Source organism: Manis pentadactyla, chromosome 5 (assembly GCF_030020395.1).
Source record: "Manis pentadactyla isolate mManPen7 chromosome 5, mManPen7.hap1, whole genome shotgun sequence".
In the NCBI taxonomy this organism is placed as follows: domain Eukaryota; kingdom Metazoa; phylum Chordata; class Mammalia; order Pholidota; family Manidae; genus Manis; species Manis pentadactyla.
This window is the reverse complement of record NC_080023.1, coordinates 6210824-6231900: the sequence shown is the minus strand read 5'-3', so window position 1 is coordinate 6231900 and position 21077 is coordinate 6210824. Positions and strand designations below refer to the sequence as shown.

At 55.6% G+C, this 21077-nt stretch overlaps 1 protein-coding gene across 1 annotated transcript; it reads left to right on the top strand.

Annotated features, from left to right (window-relative positions):
- The first annotated feature begins 4787 nt into the window (after window positions 1–4787).
- Window positions 4788–8987, top strand: MSX1 (msh homeobox 1). Its single transcript, XM_036921131.2, has 2 exons — window positions 4788–5498; window positions 7792–8987. Exons 1-2 carry the CDS (start codon window positions 5030–5032, stop codon window positions 8232–8234), a joined length of 912 nt encoding a protein of 303 aa, XP_036777026.1. The 5' UTR covers window positions 4788–5029; the 3' UTR covers window positions 8235–8987.
- Window positions 8988–21077: the final 12090 nt, after the last annotated feature.

Below are 21077 nucleotides of genomic sequence, written 5' to 3'. Positions count from 1 at the left end.
CTAGCTGTTTGACCCTGGGCAAGACACTTAACCTCTCTGATTCTGTTCTCTCATCTGGAAAGAAAACAAAACAAAAAAAAGTCTATAATAATACCCGTCTCCCAGGGTAGAGAAGATTAAATCGGGTAAAGTTTGTGAAACCTCTGGCAAGAGGCCCAACACCCAGCTCAGTATAAGCCAGTCCTTTTACTCGCTTTCCCTCCAGGCCTTTGCCGGAACTGAGATGGGGCCCCTAGAGCTTGGGGGGAGAAGGGTGAGCCCTCCTCTGGCCCAGGGTGGGCAGAGCCAGAATGGAAGATGTTTGGTCGGCCCTGGAGCCTCGGGGTCTGCTTGACATCTCCAGGCTTAAATAACCGTGCGCCTTTGTTATTCGTCGGCAGCAAAGTGGTTCGTTACGCCTGATTGGTCTAATTGCTTTGAAATGGGATATATTATCTATAATTATAGAGCTCTAGGAGGAGCCGGCCGGCCCCCGCTTTCATCTTCCCCAAGTGCACCCTCATGTCGCGATCACATTAATTTGGGCCATTTGAAAGGGGGGCTCTCCCTCCCTCCTCCCGCGGGTGTAGCCCCCTCACCCCCTTACGAACTTAAAGATACAAGGAAGCGCCGGCCTGAGCGAGAGAAAGAAGCGAGTGGAGGAAGGGTGAGAAGGGACATGAAGAGGAGCCGGGCTGGTCCGCCTCCCCCAGGCGCTGCGTGGCACCTACCGCACCTGGGCAGTTCCACTCACAGGTCGGGCCCACTTCCGCGAAGGAATCGGCGAGCAGAAAATATTTTTAACAAAGTAGTTTTTCTTTTTTTGACTTCGCGCTAAAGAGGGGCACCAAAGCTCTTAAAAATAAGCTTAAGTTCTACCTAGATCCGAAACAGAAAGCGTTTTGCTGCGGACTCCCTGCAGTTCCCAGCTCTTCGGAGAGACCCTCCTCGAGGCACACTCAGTGGCTCCATGACAGCTCCCCAAGCTCACTCCCGTCTGTTCACCCCTAGGTGACAGGGGCCAAAGGACTGGAGAGCGCGGGGTCGGAGCCCCTCCTCCGCAGGTTAGGGGATCCCAATGTCGAGTCTGCCCGTCAGCCCCCTACCCCACGCCCCCAAGACAAAATACCTCGCTCTCTCCCCCTCGTCGCCCTCCTGGAGATTGGTGAATTCCCACCAAAATAAATCGTTCCGGGTAATCGGTTTTCATAGCACATTCATTCTATTAAAGAGGACTGTTTGGGGCTCGCTAATTGCCGGGGGACCCCACTGAGCCGCACATTTTTTAAAATGCACGCGGGATTCCTGGGTAGAGGCCACAAATGCATTGGAAAAGGGGGGAGGGGCGTAAACAAAAACCCGACGGAGGCGCAAACGAATGCCGAACTGCGGGGCCAGCCTGCAGGCTCTTCTAGCCCTTGCGACAATACCCAGATAGTGACGGCGACCTTTAACATGCTGGCCCTCTAAAAACTCGTCCTTGTCCACGAGCGGGGAGTCTAAAAACAGCCACCTTTCCTCCGCGGCCGCACACCCTAGGAAGATAGCCGTCTTGGGGGAAAAAAAACAACCCCACCAGCAGCGGAGCTGCCCAGAGAGTGGACGCAGGACACTCCGTCTTTAGGCTCCGAAATGCTGCTGCGCTTTGTGGGGGGCTTGGGAGGGGTGCTTTCTGAAGCCCGGGAGCGAGGGAGATGGGATCGGCACAAGGGGAGGGGAGTAGAGCGCGCGAGGCTCTAAGCAGAGCGCCAGTCCCGGGCTTTATCTGCGGCGGGCCAGCCCTGCCCTTGCCAGGCATGAATTACAGCCGGGCTTTCTCCGCTGCGCGGAGAAATGCGGGGGCAGAAGCGCCTGGGGGTTAGTGCTGGCGGCGAGATAACAGGCGCAGCGCGGGGCCCTGTAGGCTCACGGAACCCCCCCATCCGGGAAATCCGAAAGGCCCAGCAAAGCAAACGCGGAGAAGTCTCCCTCTCCCTGCCCCCAAACGTGTGCCTTTCTTCCCGCGGGAGGAACACGCCCCGAGAGACACGCATTTTCTTTTTTCTGAACCTCTGGAAGCGCGGGCATCTCAGCTACAGGAGAGGGGGAGCCCCGCGCTTGAGCAGAGATTCCACGTGGGATCGGCTCCGAGCCCCTTTCCCTACGCAGACACACTCTCCCCGCCTTGCAGCGCATGCACGCGGCCAACCCGCCGCGCTGAGCAGAAGACACCAACCCAGGCCGAACCTAAAAAGACACCATGGGGTTCGGGACGGGCTCGGCATGCCTCGGGGAGGGCAGCAGGGCCAGGGGCTGCGGGCGCAGGCGGTTTGCTCCCAGGAGGAGGGGATGCGACTTCAAGGGCCCCTGCGCCGGCAGCTGCCTTTGATCTGGCCGCCGCTGGCGCCTAAAAACAACATCCTCGTCTGCCTCTTAGGCTCGCTGAGGGATCGTGACAGATTGTTTATCCCCGCAATTAGCGATGTGGCCCTTATCCCGCCGCCCGGCTGCCCGGCCCCCGGCCCGTGGCCGGGCCTCTGTGCGCCGGCCGCCGGAGACAGCCTTGAGACCCGTCTGCGCCGTGAGGCTCCCCTCTGGCGGTTCAAGACCCTGTTCCACCCTAACGCAGGGGTTCCTAGCTGCCGATCTCCAAATGGGTCAAGAGCCCCAGAAGTTCCTTTTGCTGATGTGCATTTTCTTACGGAGAAAGTTCTTTGTTATATCAGATTCTCAAAGTGATCTGGGAGCCAAACATTTTGAGATGGGAGAAGAGGGCAAAACAAAACAAGCCCCATCCGAGAGACACACTGCTCGCTTTTGTAAAGTTGACCTACAAAGAAAGCCAAGGGACCTCAGTTTCCTCTCCCCCTTTAACCCGAGTGTGGAGTGAAAGTCCGGCTGGGCTTTAGAGGGGTGTTTGTTCCAGCGACAGTTTAATTGGCAATGGGAGCATTAGAAGTTCGCGGTGCGGCTGGGCTGCCAACGAGGTGTCTGGCCTACAGCCTCTGAAGGCAGTTGGCTCTGCTCTTACGGGGTTGCACTGGCCTTCTCTCACCGTACCCTCAGGGACCCTCCGGGCCTCGGTTTCCCTGCCTGGTGGAAGGCCCCTATTCATCCGTGCCCCCAGGGGTACTGTGTGTTTAAGACAGGTCACGTCGGTGCACCGTGCCTCCAGACCGGTCCTTCGGGAGAGCTAGAGGCCCCAAGTCCCCCAATGCTTGTGGTGTAGTCTTGGGTGCGTAAGAAATCTGGAGAGGTGGCGTAAATTTCGAAGATGCAAGTATTCCCGAACCCTCTCCAAGGCCTTAACGTATCTTTGGAGCCTGTGGACAGATGGGAGGCTGCCGGGCTCTCTGGCGGCCTCAGCCCGACCCCCTCCCGCCAGACCCCGGACGCCGTCCGGGTAATAAAGTTCCCGCTCTAGTAATTCATTTTCCTTAATCTGGACGCCCCTAATCTACAGCTTTTATTGCGTCCAGTTAAAAGGAGAGGGAATTCGCTGTCTCTCCGCACTGGGATAATTACCCCTAAATGGCCACGGCAGCCCCTGGTGTTTCCTGGAGATTAGAACCCCGCAGTCATCAATGGTCGGTCCTGTTGAGCGGCCAATCACCGCCGCTGGCTCCCCGGGAGCCACCGGCCTGGGCCCGGGATAAGAGGCCATAAAGAGAAGGCGCAAAACACCGCTGAGCCCCGACCTGAGTTTGCATAGATCTTATGTCTCTCCACCCGCAACTTATTCTCCTCTGTATTATTAAATATAAAAAATAGAATCACGTTTCCTTCGAAATTGTCAAAATAAAAGTTCTCAAGCCCAGCATCCTTCCAGGCACAGTCCTCTTTTCCCCTGGCCCCCTTTCCCAAATGTGCCTCCCATTCTTGATGGGAGACCCAGAGATAGGGACCTGTTATTGTTTCCGCGGACTCGCAGTTTGGGGGTCACATTAGGGCCAGATCTGGGTTTTGTTGACGTTTCTGTAGGTTTATTTCAGTAAATTCTGTATCAAAAGGGCCCAGCGGCTCCTTCTCCGAGTCGGTCGCTGGTGTAGGTTGTAATCCTCCCAAGAGTTCACAGCGGGAAAAGTACACATCAGGTATGAAAATCGATTATCTATTCCGGACAATATTGTGTCTCTTATTCTTAGCATCCGTAGTACCACAGTGAGTGGCTTTCTCTAGGAAACTCCAGTCCAGCTCACAGAAAGAGACAAAGGCCCACTTTTATGTAGAGATAAAGTTTTGAAGATTGAAACAGGAAGGACATGAAGGTGTTTCAAAAAGAATTAATATGATGTCTTTCTACTAGAATAAATAACGGGGCAGATTTTTTAAATTATAAAAGGAATGTCTAAGAAAGGACCTCAACTCAAAAAATACTGTGGTAGAGAAGAGGGGAGGCAGATAGTGGAGGGAGGCAAAGAGAGACACAGCCACTGGCTGAGAAAGGTAAGAAGCCGTAGAAAACAGAAAGAGGAAAGGTGCAGAGGGGAAAAGGCAGGCTTGGGAGAGAGGGGCGATAAGGGAAGGGAGGAGAGAGCAGGGCAAAGAGAAGGAACTAACAGGGGAAATTGCCCCAGGAACCCAGGAAGACATAGACCTAGAGGGATGCAGGCAGAGGGCGGCCCGGCTCTGGCGCGAAGACGTTTCTCGCGGGCCCCCTCCCACTCCTTGTCCTCTGGGGGCCGGGCTGGGCCCCCAGCCCCAGGGTCCGGCGCGCCTCGGGGCCAGTCCGCCGCAGCGCGGCCCAATGGGTCGCGCCGGTCCCGCCCCCTCGCGTGCTGATTGGCTGCTGCCGAGCTGGCCTCGCCTTATTAACAAGTTCTCTGGGTAGCCGCGGCCCGACCCGGAGCCGGCGAGTGTGGCCGGGAACTCGGCCTGCGCGGCGGCGCCAGCAGACAACCAGGCCCCGAGCGCCGGGGCTGGCCTTCTAGGGAGGGGCGAGAGGCGCGCGCGGGAGGGCCAGCCCGGCCTGGGCGCCGGGCGCTCCCAGAGGTCAGTCGGCTCCCAGCCCGCTCAAAGCCCATGCCCGGCGGCTGGCCCGTGCTGCGGCTGGAGGGGGGCCCGGCTCTGCATGGCCCCGGCTGCTGACATGACTTCTTTGCCACTCGGTGTCAAAGTAGAGGACTCCGCCTTCGGCAAGCCGGCGGGGGGAGGCGGAGGCCAGGCCCCCAGCGCCTCCGCGGCCACGGCGGCCGCCATGGGCGCAGACGAGGAGGGCGCCAGGCCCAAAGTGTCCCCTTCACTCCTGCCCTTCAGCGTGGAGGCGCTCATGGCCGACCACAGGAAGCCTGGGGCTAAGGAGAGCACCCTGGCCGCCTCCGAGGGCGCACCGGCGGCAGGCGGCTCCGTGCAGCCCCTGAGCTCCCGGCCGGGGTCGCTAGGCGCCCAGGACACGCCGTCCTCGCCGCGGCCGCTTGGCCATTTCTCGGTGGGAGGACTACTCAAGCTGCCGGAAGATGCTCTCGTCAAAGCTGAGAGCCCCGAGAAGCCCGAGAGGACCCCGTGGATGCAGAACTCCCGCTTCTCCCCGCCCCCAGCTAGTGAGTAACTTGAAAGCGGGGGGCAAGGGAGGGAGCCGGGTAGCGGAGCGGGACCCGAGGGCGCCAGGCCGCGCGCCGGTGCCTGCTCGAGACACCAGCGTCTGCGTACCTGCAGCCCGGCACCTAGAGGCCGTGTTGCAGATCCGCTGGCGGTCAGGCCGCGGTTTACGCCTCTCCCCACTCCCACCCAGGAAGAGGGTTCGAGGCCTGGCTGAGGCCCAGCTCTCTGTCCACTTTCGCGAGTTCCTCGCCCTTGGCCAGGAGACGCTGAGGTTGGGAGTTTACTTATAGGGCACGGGGGTCTGGGCAATCTCTCCTCTTGCCCCCACCAAACGACCCCAGGAGTTTCCTCACTCCCCTATCTGATCCTGAGCACTGTTACTTCGCCCTTACCCCAACGTGTGGGTCCGAGTGGTGCGGAAATCTTCCCTGCGCGCGGAGTTTCACTTTCTCGTAGAAGAAGCCTGCCCCCCCGCCCCCCGATCAAATTATCTTTTGCCCAAATGTTCTGAAGCTCTTGCAAAATTCCTCCTACCCCCTGCAAATTTCAGGCTGCTACTTGGTTCTCTGGGAGGAATGGATCATTTAGGGGAGGGGGCAATAGGGTTCCAGCGGAGGGGCGGGGCACCAAGTCAATTAGTGGGAGGCGCCCCATCGGCGAGGTGGGAAGCTCCCAAACGCCTGGGACTGGAAGGTTGTAGCTGACTCTAGCCGTCAAAGGCCCGTTGGGGGTCGTTTCAAGGCCTCGCGGTCCCCTGGCTTCTCTGCCCCAGAGAGCACGCTCGGAGATATTTCAGGAGCACGGGAAATTCCCAAGTTTTCCTCGTTTCCTCCGATTATTTTGCGCGGCATAATAGCAACTCGAATTCAATGGCGTGAAGCCGAGGATTGATATTTATCTGGGGATTAAACGTCTTTGAAAGGCCAGCCCCTCCCTGGACCTAATGGCCGGAGAAGGTTGCTCAGTGCTGAGCTGCCCCTGCCGAAGGGAGAAAGGTTTCCCTCGGAGCCCGCCCAGCGGGCGGCCGGACGGAAAGCAAGTCGGGGGCCACTGCTTCCCGGACTCGCTAAATGGCCTCGATCGGGGAAGGAGGGGGCAGGTTAACACGAGATTTCGTTGGACTCACTTCCTGGTGGTCGGAGGGCCTAAAGAATCTAAAAAGAAAAAGAAAAATATGCGTAATTAGGCAAAAACCCGCATTGTAAAACATTCTCGATTTGAATTCATTTCCCCCCGAGGGAAGCTGCTGCTTAGGCAAAGCGTCCTTTAGGACTTGGGAATTTCGTTAGGGCCCCGACCCCAAAGTCGGCGCATCCCCGAGGTCCTGAGAATAATTTGTTCCCTGTTTTATCGGCCACAGCTGCCCAGAGGGGCAGGCGTTGACTGGACCAGCCGACCCAGTCCAGCACCTGCGGGAGCCCTCTGTCGGGGTGCTAGCTCCCCGCCCATCGGGGTGTATACATTCTGAAGCCCTAAGAGAAAGCCCAGCACTGTTGATCTGAGACTGAGCCACAGGTTGAGGAGAAGCCTTTGCAAACCGCCCCCCACCCCCACCCCCGCATATATTTGAATGTGACCAGAGAGGCAAGGGGTGGCGTTGGGAGAGGCCCAATAGACCGCTGAGACAATCAAGAATCCCCATTAGAATGCAGTCCTCACCCCCATGGCCCTTGATATATTTAATGGAGTTGGCCGTGGGGCAACCTTCCTGACAGCCTGATGCCCAGCGTTGCTCCGGCTCCGGTGCCCTGAAACTGTCCTTAGAGCCCAGTAGGGACCCGCTGTTCCAAGGGAAAGAGTGTGGGCTCTGGAGGTCTGGATTCTGTACTGCGCAGTGGCCTACCCCAGCGCCAACACTTGGTGGGCACAGATAAACTTTCGGCCAGAGCATACAAGGAAATGTGATGTTCCCCTGGGGGCAGCATCTTTCTGCCTGTGTCATTCATTACCTTCATTCACATCCACCGTCCTGACATGCCCGGCCAGGGACAGAGGCCCTGCCGCGTGAGGACTTTTTAAGCAGCCGTCTAGTAATAAGGCAGGTCCACCTCTTCACAGTTATGTGGGCCTTGAACTCGGTTATGTTTCACCTGAAATCTTAGTTTATTCATTTGCAAAAAGCAGCAAGAACATCTACCCCGAGGGGCTGTGGGAATTTGAGAAAGTATTTTCCAAGTGTCTCCCACAGTGCCTGGCCCCAAGGAGCTCGACGGGATTCTTACTGCTTTATGGACACAGTAGGCACCACGCCGCTCTCTTAACCCCCTGCCCTTTTCTCTCTCGGCCCCCTAGGGCGGCTGAGCCCCCCGGCCTGCACCCTGCGCAAGCACAAGACCAACCGCAAGCCGCGGACGCCCTTTACCACCGCGCAGCTGCTGGCGCTGGAGCGCAAGTTCCGCCAGAAGCAGTACTTGTCCATCGCTGAGCGCGCCGAGTTTTCCAGCTCGCTCAGCCTCACCGAGACGCAGGTGAAGATCTGGTTCCAGAACCGCCGCGCCAAGGCCAAGAGACTCCAGGAGGCAGAGCTGGAAAAGCTGAAGATGGCCGCCAAGCCCATGCTGCCACCAGCGGCCTTCGGCCTCTCCTTTCCGCTTGGCGGTCCGGCGGCGGTAGCTGCTGCAGCGGGCGCCTCGCTCTATGGTGCCTCTGGCCCCTTCCAGCGCGCCGCGCTGCCCGTGGCGCCCGTTGGACTCTACACGGCCCATGTAGGCTACAGCATGTACCACCTGACATAGAGGGGCCCAGGGTCGCCTGCCTGAGGTGCCAGCTGGTCCTCCAGCGCTGGTCTTTGGCAAGCACCGGGAGCAGACCCCGCTCACCCCACTGTTAGGCACCTCCTGGCTCCTTCCCTTTAACTTACACTGCTCTGGTTTCTCCTTGGTCCCTATCAGAGTTCAGTCTCTGAAGTCTGATCCCCTTCCAAAAAGTGGATGGAAGGGTCCCTTAACACTCTTCTAGAATCTTAATCTACCCTCTCGTATTACAGATGGGACAACTGAGGCCAGAGAGGTTATTAAATTTACCCACGGTCCCCAGCAGAGTTAGCGGTTGGGCCAGGAGTAGCCACCACTCCTACATGGCTGCCTGTGTCCCGACACCAGGCAGGAAAAACACAAGAGAAATTCATCTTTGAAGATTTTGGAAATGAAAGCAATTGGAGATAAAGAGAGGAGCATGCCAGGGGAGATGGAATTCCGGGTCCTTCCATTGGAAAACTTAACAGGACTTCAGCAAAACATTTGCTTTGGTTGGGGGGATGGATACACAGATGCTTTACAAAGGTAGGTTGAAGGTGCCTCTCTCTCTTACCAGTACCAGAAAAATGTAAAATAAAATTTAAAAATTCTGTTTCTATTTAACAGTACATTGCGTGGCTTTCAAGAATCCCTTTGGAAGGGATTATGTGTAATATACTGTATATTTGAAATTTTATTATCATTTATATTATAGCTATATTTGTTAAATAAATTAATTTTAAGCTACAAGAAATCTCCTTACTGATTTAGCCTCATATTTGAGTTTTATTTCTTGCCATCTCTACACATAAAATACTTTGCAGTTTGGTGGTAGTTTTACACTAGCCACTTTCAAAGGTGACAACAGGATTTTCAGGGACAGGGAAGGGTGTCTTTTTGAACACATAGGACAGATCTGCTTTAGCAAAGTCAAGTGGAGAATTGAAGCAATTACCTAGGATAATTAGGCTCAATTATCTAATTCACTTTAAGCTGAAATCGACACTTGGTAGGCGACCCATAACCGACTCTTTCTTTTTTCTCTCCTTTTAACCTGTCTGAAAACAAAGCGAATCACCCAAATGGTTTGATGACTGCAGACAGCTAATCCAGACAATTCCCACTCCCACAAACCTGTTTTTCCCACAGGAGGCCAGGTGGGGGATAGAGGAATTGCTATGCTTCTCTAGATCTGCAACGCTGCACCAACAGTGTAGACATGGTTTGTGGAACTAATTTTGTGCTGTCAGAAAGTGAGCGCCTTCACCACCCCCACCCTCATCCCCACTCCCCAAAAACTACTGGAAACCCAGTGCGACAATCCGCTCTCTGCCTTGGCCGTCCTTTGCATGAGCCCTGCCTCCAAACTCTCACAAACATGGTTTTTCTTTCTTATGGTAGGTTAAATTCATGCTTCCAGAAGAATACATTTGAATGAGGGCCAAGTTTAGCCTTCTGGGGGCAATTCTGCAAGGATGTTGAAGGCAGAAAATGAGTTTTTAGTAAATAGAGTCTACTATGATCCAGGCACCACTCTGTTCTCTTTCAAGCTGGAGGCACTGGCTTAATTTTCACCAGATCTGCGGCACATCTCTACTCCAGCCCTCTGTCCCTCAGTGTCCAGCTCCTCCGAACTCCATTCAGGACAGTGGCAGGCAGGCCTTTGCCGTGAGCAGTTAAGACCAAGCCAGCAGACCAGGGGTTGTTAGAACCTGGCATTGGACCTGGGGAGGATGGACATCTCCATAGACAGAGACCATCGGGCAGTGTGGAAACAGTTTCTAGCTCAGGGGCCAGAGGTCTGACGAGGAATTTCAAGAAAACGCAGGTCTGTGCGCAAGCACCCTGGGCAGGCTCTGAGCTGGGGCCGGCAAGCTCCTGGGTACCAGGGTGTTGTATCCACCAGCCTCTGTAGCTCCAGCAAAGGTTCGGTCCCGAGGCTGGGGCTGCAGTCCGAACCTGTCACAACTCCCCTCCCTAAGAGCAGAAAGAAAGCACGCTGAGGAGGCCAGTTCCGCCGCACCAGTTTGGGGGACCTCCCAGCCTGGGAGCTTCCAGAACCTGAATCCTGGCTTCTTGGTCCCCAAGGGAGGGGTTACAGCTAAAGGTCTCAGACTCATCCACTTCTTAAAGGCCCTTGGGCGTGGAGGTATATCCTACTTCTTGCTGACGCAGAAAGTGCTCCCCAACCCCCATGAACTAAGCAACCCGAGTGTCAGAGCTCAGGACACCCAGGCTACCACAAGTACTCCCGGTTTCTTTCTGGAACACTCGTGGTGACCCTCCTCTCCTCAGGATAGTATTGAACTCAAAGTCACACACGCAGAGGTGGTTTTCCCAGCTCTGCCACTTACTGACTGCCTGGCTTAGGGTAGAAAGATCACACTGTCTTTGCTCCTCAGTTTTCTCATCTACGAAATGGGCCTGGGAATCCTTCCCCTGCCCCTGGGATTTGGGTGAAATGTCAAGGACCTCGCATGGGAGGGCGAATACTGGGTGGATCTGAATTTTCTCAGTTCACTGTGCGTCTGCAACTTTGGAGGTTTCACGCGTGCGAGACAGTGGAATGGCGGGGCACGATCGGGTGTCTCCTCCCGCCGGGGCCTCCGGGCCTGCTGGCTCCTTGAAGCTTGACAATTTAGGGTCTACGCAAATTTAGAGCAACATAATTGCAGTAATGAGCGACGGCTCGCGCTCCGCAGCCGCGCGGAGGCTCCAGCTAGGCGGTCGCTGCAGGCGAGGTGTGCGCGCCCCTTCCCCAGCTCAGCTCTTCTGCTGGCTGGGAGGGGCGCCGCCCTGGGATCCCCCGCGTGCCGCATCCCGCGTGTGCCTCCGCGCGGGTTGCTGGCCCTGGGTTCGGATTTCCTTCCATTTCTATGCCCCCTAAGTTTACCCATTTTTTTTTATTTCGTTGGGACATTTATTTGCACCGGCGCTCTCCCCTCTCTTTTGGTTTTTGAATTCTCTATCTCGACAAGGCACGCACACAGAAGGTGCCCAATAAATGTTTGCTGGATCGGGGTGGCGAGCTGGTGTAGGGTGAGGACTGTGAGGCCGATTCAGCTGGTCAGGCAGGAACTGGCTGGGGGCTCCGGGGCACTGCTTCTCCTCCAGCAGTCTTTCCAAGTCAGTTGCTTGTTTATCAAGCGAGGGCCCAGTGGACAGGGGGTTCCCAGGCCTGGTACTGTACGGATCAGTTTCCTTCTTTGGTAGGAAACACCGGATCAATCACGTCGCTACCTACCGCGCTGGTAGTTCCAGCGCACGCCACCTTCCCTACGCCTCCCAAGAACCCTAAAATATATTTTTTTACAGGGTTGAGAACAGCGGACCAGGCAGGTTAAGTGATTTTCCCAAAGTCACACAGCCAATAAGGAACAGAGCAGGGTCCTAACACAAATTTCACGGCGGGATCCAGGCAATCTGAGCGCAGTGCCCAGCTGCCTCTCCTAGGGGGTTACAAAGGGCCTGACTGGCCAGCAAGGTGTAGCATGGTTGCTGGAAAACCAGCGAACCCTGGTCCCAGTTCTACGAATTTAGCTCCTCCGTGCCCTGACCATGAGCAAGTGCCGTCCCTCGGGGAGAAAGAGGGGCATCTCACTCGCCCCGCAAACCGACTGCGAAGGCAATTTTCGTTTGGTTGGGAGGAGACGGAAGCCTTAGTCTGCAAACGCAGCTGCTGACCGCGCTGGCAGGATCAGAGGCCGGCGGTCCGCGGCGTGGAGGCCCGGGCAGGAATGAGATTGCCCGGCAGCATGGGACCTGGGGCGCTTCTAGCTCTGGGGGTGAGTCTCGGGGACCCGGACCGACGGGGATCAGCGAGGCTGGGATTGGTCTGGAGAGTTAGGGGCAAGAGCGCCCTGTTTTAGTGCTCATTTCTCCGTTCGCTGACCCCTGGGCTTACGGCCCGTGTCGCTCAGCGGGCCCAAAGCAGACAGTGCTTAGGAGGCAGGGACCTCGGTGCGAATCTTCCGGCTGTGAGGCTGGCTCAGGCCCCCACACCGAACGATCCCCCCACTCAGTGACCCGCGGCCCGGAGGTGAGCCCGGCCTGCGCCCCGCCTGGAGCCCTCGGGGGCGCAATGGGAAGCCGTGAGGAGAGGCTGCGGCCGCCTTTCAACTTGGCGGCTGGCGCCGGCCTGGCCGGGCCCCCGGGGCCGTGCGGCCTCCCCGGCTCCGTCCCCGCCCTCCCAGCCGCTCGCACCGCGGCACAGCCCGGACGCTCCCCCAGCCAGGCAGACAGCAGCACCTTAACTTGCTGCCCCCCACCCCCACCCCAACCTTCCATTCTCCAGAGCACCCTTAAGTCCCCACTCCACAATCTCGGATTTCCTTCAGCCCCACTCGACAACTCCCACTCCCGCCACGCTCCGCAGCCCCAGCTCCAGGCCTAGGAGCACCCTTTCCGCGCCTGGGCCTGCCTCCTCCACAGCGCCCTCCCGCGGCCCCGCGGGCCACAGTCCCTGCTTCCGCAACCCCGGCTCTGCACAGCCCCTGCTCTCCGCAGCCCCTAGCAGCAGCGCAGTGCAAGACGCCGGACCAGGCTCGCTTTGTAACAGAGAGCGCGTCTGCGCGCGCTCACATCCACACACACGGCCAACACACATCATGAATGCATACACAACACACCAGCATACACAGCAACAAACACACATCTAACACACACAACGGCAATGCACGTACAACACACAGCACCCAACTCAGAAACCCAGTACACATCACAACTCGTACACACCCAGCACAACAGCGAATCAATACACATACCCAAACTGCATCTCCCAAACATCTGCAGTGCCGCACGCACAGCACGCATACACGCCCCCAGCACACCGACCACACACACCCAGCATAAACTGCACACGCTCCATCAACACAAACCTAACGTACACACCCAGCCGACGCCCAACACCTGCAATCAACACACACATCCCACTGAACACAGCCCCAGTCCATGGGGGCAGACAGACCCTCTCCAGGCCGCCACCTCCCATGTCCCTGCAGTTCTGCCATCTGCAACCTGATGACACTGCAGACACACATGGTTTTGGGGGGCCGGGGAGGAGTCTCAGAGATAGACATTGGCTGGGGGGAGATGAACCCTGAGAAATGATATGCTGAGAGATGCCCTGTCGCAGCAGGGAGCTCCAGGCAGGAGCCAAGTGAAGCCACTCGGAGGCTGCGCCGCACAGCTCCACGCGGGAGCGAGATGCGCAGCTCAGAGCACAGCGGGCCCCGGCGAGGGGAGCGCGCCGAGTGGAGGAGGACAGGGCAGTGTGTGGAATGGGGCTCCCGCGCGCGTGTGCGTGGAGTCGGTCCCAAGACGCAGAGCGTTTATCAGGAGGCACCGAGCGTCGCCCGACCGAACGCCGGGAACTCCCTTCCAAGAACCCCGCGGTGTCTTCAGCTCCTCGGCCTCCGCCTGGGGCTCCTCCTCTGGGAGCCCCCCACCACCATCTTGACACCGACGTCTCCTGCTTCCCCAGAGAGTCTGGGAATGCCTTTCCAGGCATCAGATCCCACATCCTACTCCTGCTCCGCTGACCCCAGGCCAAGATCTGGAATGTCCATTGGGCCCCAGGCGCCCAGTCGCACCCCCTTCCCTGACGGAGAAGGCGGTGCTTAGAGAAGCAGCCAGACTTCTGTCGGTTAGGACTACAGAGGGTCGCTCTCTGGAGTCACACTGTCTGGTCGTACGAATCTCGTTTTTGGTACTTTCTAGCTGTGTGACGTGAGGCAAGTAACCTCTCTGAGTCTCACAGTCCCCCTATATAAAGTGTGGAACCCTAGTAACGATCTCCTCGTAATATTGTGGGTATAAAATGAATGTACCCTGAGATGCTTGGCCCTTGAAGCAGTAAACATTGATTATGGATACCTTAACAAATTTCAAAGTGTGTGTGTGTGTTCCTGTACCTTATTGCAGGTTACAAAAGACGATCAGGGCCACCACTCAAACAACGGATGGAATCCAGGTTTCTGTCTCTCTGAGCGGTGATCTCTAGAACTTTCCTGCGTTTTGCGGAGACTTTGGGATCTGCTCCTAATGCCCCGCTGGCAGGGCCCAGAGCACCGCAGCGGAGGTGCAGTAAGACGTGTCTTTGAGGGTGGTTAAACGCGAATTTCATGGCCTGTTCTTAATTCAGCACCTTACTGGGGTCAGACGGAAGGAAGAGCTCCCAGAGCGAAGACTGAGGCCGGCCTGCGGAGCAGCCCCGCACGGTGGCCTTTGCTGCCCATTTTACAAGCCAGGAGACTGTGGTTCCAGGAGGATGGATCCCACGCCGCCACTGTGACACCGCAGGGGCTGCCTTTTCCCTGTGGGTGGGGAGCGGGTCTTGACAGAGGCGGGGCTGCGAGCTGGCTGCATTGTCCACGTTTATCGCGAGTTGCATGGGTGGGGTCGGTGTGACCTCCAAGCCCCCCTTGCACTGGGCCAATTACGTCTCTCACCCTCCAGGCACCTTCCGGACTCCCCTGTGGAGCCCTGTCCCTTTATCGCTGCTCAGACAAGCTGCTCTGGGCAAGCTGCCTCCGGCTTTTTGTGATGCTATTTTAAAAAGATACCGTATTTTCTCCCTGATGACCCTACTTGATCCCCCAGGGACAGCGGGGCTTCTACACGGAGACACGGCCAGCGTCAGGGCCATACCGAATTTGAAGCGAATGTTCGGGGTGGGGCTGAGTGACCCACCTCTCAAGATCTCTGGGACTCCGGATCTACTTCTGTTCAGTGACCTAAGGACACCTAGCAGGGTTCCAGAGAGAGAAGGGGAAGGGGCTTATCCCACCCCATCGATCTGTTACATCACCTGCCTTCCCAGCTAGGGGAGGAGAACCACACCTGACCTGTGCCCCTGATGTGACAGCAGGTGACACATATTGAGCCCTTGCACTCCAGCACCATTTCAAGTACTCCACCCGGCTTATCCCCAGTGAATCCTCACCACCAGGCAGGCACCCACCTTTGGTACCCCACTTCAGAGATGGAGAGAATTGTTGAGTGACTCAGGCAAAATCACAGCTAGGGAGAGCAGGAGCAGAGCTCCTAACCCAAGCTGACTTTGCTGGGCGGCCTCCCTTCCCCTTGCTTCTCTGAGACTCAGTTTCTTTGTGCATAGAATGGAATCACTTACAGGCTTGTGTGGGGGAAGCTGTGGGTGACTCCAACTAGAACAGCCCTTGAGAACTCGAGAGCACAGAGCACAGGGGCAGGATGGCCACCAGTGGCTCTTCAATGATGGCCTCAGAGGCCCTCTCTCACTGCTTGGAAGCTGGGATGTTCGGATCTCTAGAGGATGGGGGGCTGGGAGTGCAAGACTGGAAGGGTGGTCTTGTCCTTGGATGGTGACAGGAAAGATGGAAGACTACCACTGTGAACCCAGAAGTAGAAGAGATCCCTCCTTTAATCTTCTCCCTATGACTCAGGGACTCTCATTAATTCGTATCACAGGTGAGGAAACCAAGGAACAGAGAGGGTAAGTGACTTGTCAAAGGTCACACAGGTGTTTAAGATGGAATTTGTGTTCTCTGCACTGCAGCTGCCCCTGGCATGAATGCAGAAACTCAACCAAATGCTGAGGAGGCAACTCGCAAGCACTGATGCCCAGGTGCCAGGACTTGGCAGAATCCCCCTCCAGCCACAGTCTAGACTGACCAGGTCGCCTTGCTCTGGGTGATTGGTTTTTCCCTAAATCCATGCAAGACTTTGAGAAACAGTTCTAGATGCTGCCTTAGTTTTTTTGTGCCATTGTCAACAATGGGGTTGATGTCCTCATTTAGATATGAGAAACTGAGGCTTGAGGGCAGTAAGATTTGGCCAAGGTTACTCAGATGTCTGGGCAGAGCCCCAAATCCCGATTTTAGCCCCGTGTCCTTTCATTAATTCATTCAAAGGCATTGAATAAGATTAACACACTGATATAAATACAAATTTCAGCAAGAGATGAATGCTTGAAAGGGGAAAATAACAGGGCTCTGGTAGGAAGCACAGTAGAATTGTCAAGGTGGACCTCCGGGGCGGCAGCTCCTCGTGAGCTGGCACTGAAGGGGGAGGAGAGGGACTTCCAAGAGGACTCAGGCAAGAGCGTCCCACGGAGAGGGACCGGCAGGTGCAAAGGCCAGAAGCAAGCAGGCTGGAACTGGCCTGAGGTGAGTTTAGAGCAGGTCCCCTACAGCAGTTTCTGGAGCTCAGGTGGCCTTCATGAGGAGAACTGGGGAGGAGAGTAGGGAGAGGCTGAGAGCTTCCCTTGGAAGGGACGTGACGGCACCCTAGACCAGAATGGCCACCAGAGAGGTCTGAAGGTGCAAGAGGCTTTCTAGAGAAGCTGCCCTTGCCTCTAGGGAGGACCCAGCTCCTAGCGATATTTTTCTTCCTTCCTGCACTTTTTCGGATTAGAGACTCCGTTCTCTGGTCCCCCACTCCCGCCCTGGATTCCCGGCACTCACTTGGGTAGCCCTGCAGCCTGCTGGGCCTCAGCTGTGGGGCGTAGTGTGCAGCGGGCTTCAATTCTTGAGCCCAGTTCATCTGTCATCTCCTCTCCTCCTGCGAGTTACTGAAGGCAGTCTACGGTTTGATAGATTTTTTTATTTTTTATGCCAGCGCCCAGTATGTTCCAGGTGGGGAAGTGAGGGCTCCACGGGCTAAATGAGGGCTTGCCAGGCGCCTAACACGCGCTCACTTAATCCACAACACCGCCTTTAAAGGAAGATACTCACTGTTCCCCTTTCACAGAAGGGGCAGCTGCGGTCCAGAGATGTCAACTGACACACCCAAGGTCACCTAGGGGCTTCTGGGCAAATCCTCAGAAACCTAGACTCCTGACCTGGAACCCCGCTTCTGCCGCTGCGCTCACGGGTCTCCAAGAAGAGGTGCGCAAGGTGGGGGCTGAGCTGGAAACGTCACCGCACTGGGATGCAGGGAGGTGCCACGGGAACCTACCCAGCACTGTTTCTGCTCCTCTTAAACCTCCTGTGAGACACTGGGCATCCAGGTGCGGAGATCGAGGCTCCTCCCATCTGCAAATTGGGCTGCTCAGGCTGGGGTTGGGGGCTAGGCTAAGGGCTCGCGTGGCAGGGACTGCAGCACCCCCCAGGCCTAGTAAATGCTGCCGAGTTCGTGACGAGGACTTGGGGCAAGCGCAGCCCGCTCACCTCGCTGTATGGAGCAGGAGTAGCGCTGGCGCCCTGGTCTTGATTTCCAGAAGGCAGGCCCTGGACTGGGGAAGGAGGAAGCAGGACTTTAGGACCCCGAAAGGGCTGTCTTCTTGCTCGTCTTTCACCCTTCCCCCCAATTTATTTTCTCCTCTCTTTCATTTATAATATGATTAATATAATTTCCTATGTTAGAAGGTATGAAGTGGCAGGCAGGGTTTGCGCCACTTGTTCATTTAAGAAATGTTTATTGTGTCAGGCTGGCCACATGAGGTGCTGGGGACAGAGCTGTGACAAGACACAGTGTCCCTGAGGGACACTAAGAATGCATTGAAAAATAATTCCCCCCAGCCAGGTTGTCGATAAAACAAAGGGTGTGACCCGATGGAGGCTCCCTGAGGAGCAGACATAGAGGACATCTGATGCAGTAAAAGACACCCAGGCTGAGGGACCAGCAGATGCAAAGGGTCCAGTCGATGGTGTGGGTGGAATTGCAGGGCTGTGACCATCCTTCAGCCATGGAAAGACCTTGGCATGACGTGTCTTGATAAAGGACATCTCTGCTTTTAAACTGATCCACAAATCTAATCTCAGATCTCCCTCATCTAGCAGGCAGCTGGGGCAGGTGACCACTGTGCCCATCTTCCAAATGAGGGAACTGAGGCCCAGTGTCCTGCATGGTCACTCGGTGGGCAAGAGGATAAGTCTGGGGTGAGAAGGCAGGTCCGGGTCATTCCATGGCACCCCTGCTGGTTCCAGATGAACTGCTTTCAGGACAGTACTTCGATCTATGCCTGCATCTTACCAGCACATCCCTTTAAGGAGGGATGAGGCCAGAGATTTGAATCGGCCACAAGGAATGTTCCAGCACTGGCTGGAAGCAGCAGAGCGTGGGGGCAGATGTGGATGTCACTGTCTTATTGAGAGAGGCTCTTGGAAGGGGTTAGGGAGTGTTGGTTTCTGAAGGTCTACAATTTGGAGGTACTCATCCATCTTGGAGGGTCTGCATTTTCCCACATGAAATCTGTTCCTGAAGTTGGTTGAGTCCTTGTTTCCATTTGGGAGGGTGCCCGCCTCTGTCCTCCACCTGCAGCCAGGCGGGTCCCGCACAGCACCCTGGCCCTGGCCAGGCTCAGCAGGATTGAGAGGGGCTCTGAAGTTTCCTGGGTGAAGCCTGCCCCCGCCTGGTGAGCTGCAGGGCCCATTCTTATTTTATTCTCCTTATGCTGGGCTGGCTTCCTGGACCTGTGACCAGAGCAGGCACCCAGGGACCTGCTCAGAAGGGCTCCATGCTTGGGATTTAATGTAGCACTATCTGAAGTTCTTAGTAAAGGAAGTTCTTTGAATGAGTGTAAAATAAATGATGTCAGACATCCTGGGGTTTGAACCTGCCTCCAGGTGCCTCCCTGGGACTGTTTTCAGCCGCACGCCCCTGCTTTCTGGTGAGTTAGGACTGGGCGCTGCTCCCCCATGGTTTCTCAAGGTGGAGCATGGCAGCGGCATGTGTTCAGTAGTCACCTCAGGGGGTGAGGCTCTTGCCCATCCCCAGTGCAGGTGCTTCATAAATCCCAGCACAGAGACTGTAACACCCTTGGGGTCACCCATCTGCTCTGGGTTGGGGCAGTGGGTCTAAGGGCAGTAGGGGTACCTGACTCAACTTCTGCACCGCTGGTTAGACTTGGTGGCTGGTGCTGTGTGCTTGCATGCCAAGCCACAGTTTGGGGCTCCTGGGTCCTGTGAGGGTCTGGCTGCCAGCATGCTAGTGGTGCACAGGGGCAGCAACATTAAATAGCAAATAGAAACCCCTGGGACGGGTCAAGTCCAGACCACAAGGAAAAGAAAAGCTGTATATATGAGCACCTTTAATAACATGTTCCCCCCTGCATTTTGAACAGGGGGCTACGCATTTTCATTGGGCACTGGACTCTGTAAATTAGGTAGCCAGTCCTGCCCCGTGTACAAGGTGGCTTGGGGGTATTTCTCCCCGAAGCTTTGGGATCTGCTGACCCGGTCAGCAGAGCTGAGCCTCCAGGGGTCTGGGCACAGGTAAGAGCAACCTCTCAGCTAATAAACAAGTCTTGTAAAATAGGATGCCCTTTTCCCCGTGAACCAGCTTTATGAGGAGGTACTATTGGCAGCGTGCCAGCAGAAACGGCTGCCCAGTTCCATGATGATGTCTCTGCAGCGGGGGATCTGGGAAGTTCCAGACCAGAAGCAGAGAGCTAACTAGACACATAGCCAGCCATGGGTGCATGTCCTGATGGACGGCAGAAGGAAACGGAGCCCCAGAGAGAGTTGGGCACAGAGTGAGGTCAGGCCCTCTGGTCTTCTGGGCTAATTTCAGTCCAAAGCCAACTGCTTCACAAATCTACAGGGAAGGGACTCCCTCATTAGTTCCCTCTGAAGCCATGGAGGGAACACACATCTTCTAGCTGGAAGGGATCTTGGAAACCCCCCAACCTGAGCCTTGAAGAAAATCATTCGAGCATCTCTCTTATACGTCTTCCAAGGTCTCTGCACCCTTCTGTAACTCTGCCTTGCATTCTTTTTCCACCCAGCACTCAGCAAACCCAGACATTATCTGCTTGTTTCCTATCTGGTTGCTCCACCAGAATGTTCAGGGCCAGGGCCCCAGTACACATCATGGCGCCGGCACACTGTGGATGACCAAGCACAGATTGTCGAACAAATGAATGAAGCCGACCGCTGCTCCTCTGTTTCCTGTCTGTGTCCAGGAACGCGATGCTCACCTGCTTTTTGAACAAGGGGCCGTGCATTTTCATTTAGCACTAGACCCTGTAAATTACGTAGCTGGTCCTGCTCCATGTACTGGGTGGGAGTATGAAACACTGAATACATCCATCTGTCCAGTCACTCACTTAGCATCTATCATATCTATAATGCACCCAGCACTCTTCACTCCTTTTCAAGTATTTATTGAGCACCAACTATATGCCAGGACCTGGGCCAGTCCTGGGGACATACTAGTGAGAAGGTAAAAAGACAGACTCCCTGCCCTTCATGGAGCCTAGAGCCGAGGGGGAGGCAGATACTAATTAAATATTACACAAATACACATGAAATCATCACTTTAATAAGTAACATGCATTATGCTATTTAATAACTACTGCATGTGGAGGCGTTATTATTCCTCTTTTGCTGGCCGGAAGTCCAGCTCTGAGTGGAGGAAATTGAAATTCAAAGATCACACAGAGGGTGCTGAACTGCAGAGGAGAATTTGAACTCAGGTCAATGTTAGACGTCTGGGGCTCATTCTTTTTCTTTTCTTTTTCAGAAAACCTGTAGAGCTTTTATTTACTTATTTGTATTTAATTTTAGATAACTTTTGAATTTTTTATATTGAGGTACATATAATAAAATGCACAACTCTTGGTGTGCAGCTTCAGGGATCTTTCGACTGTGTGCCAAGGGAAACCTTCTTCTTACTGGCCTGATCGTCTTGTATTCTCCCAAGTTAATTTCTGTCCTTTGGGTACACCTGGACTGAGTTCCATGGGAACAACCATGAATGATGGAATTAAGTCTCCTCCATGTGCCAATCACCAGCTGAGCCTTGCAAGCCCGTCCTCATTCAGGGTGGGTACCATCGTTCGCTCCAGTTCACAGAGATGAAGCTCACCACAGGAGGCTCTGCGAAGGTATTTTCCTCACCTGGTTCGCATGGCTGGGCTCA

Bases quoted from the DNA above. Each gene is read 5' to 3' on its own strand.
- MSX1 (XM_036921131.2), top strand. From the start codon at position 5,030: ATGGCCCCGGCTGCTGACATGACTTCTTTGCCACTCGGTGTCAAAGTA. The intron at 5,499-7,791 runs GTGAGTAACTTG...TCGGCCCCCTAG, and splicing joins CTTCTCCCCGCCCCCAGCTA to GGCGGCTGAGCCCCCCGGCC.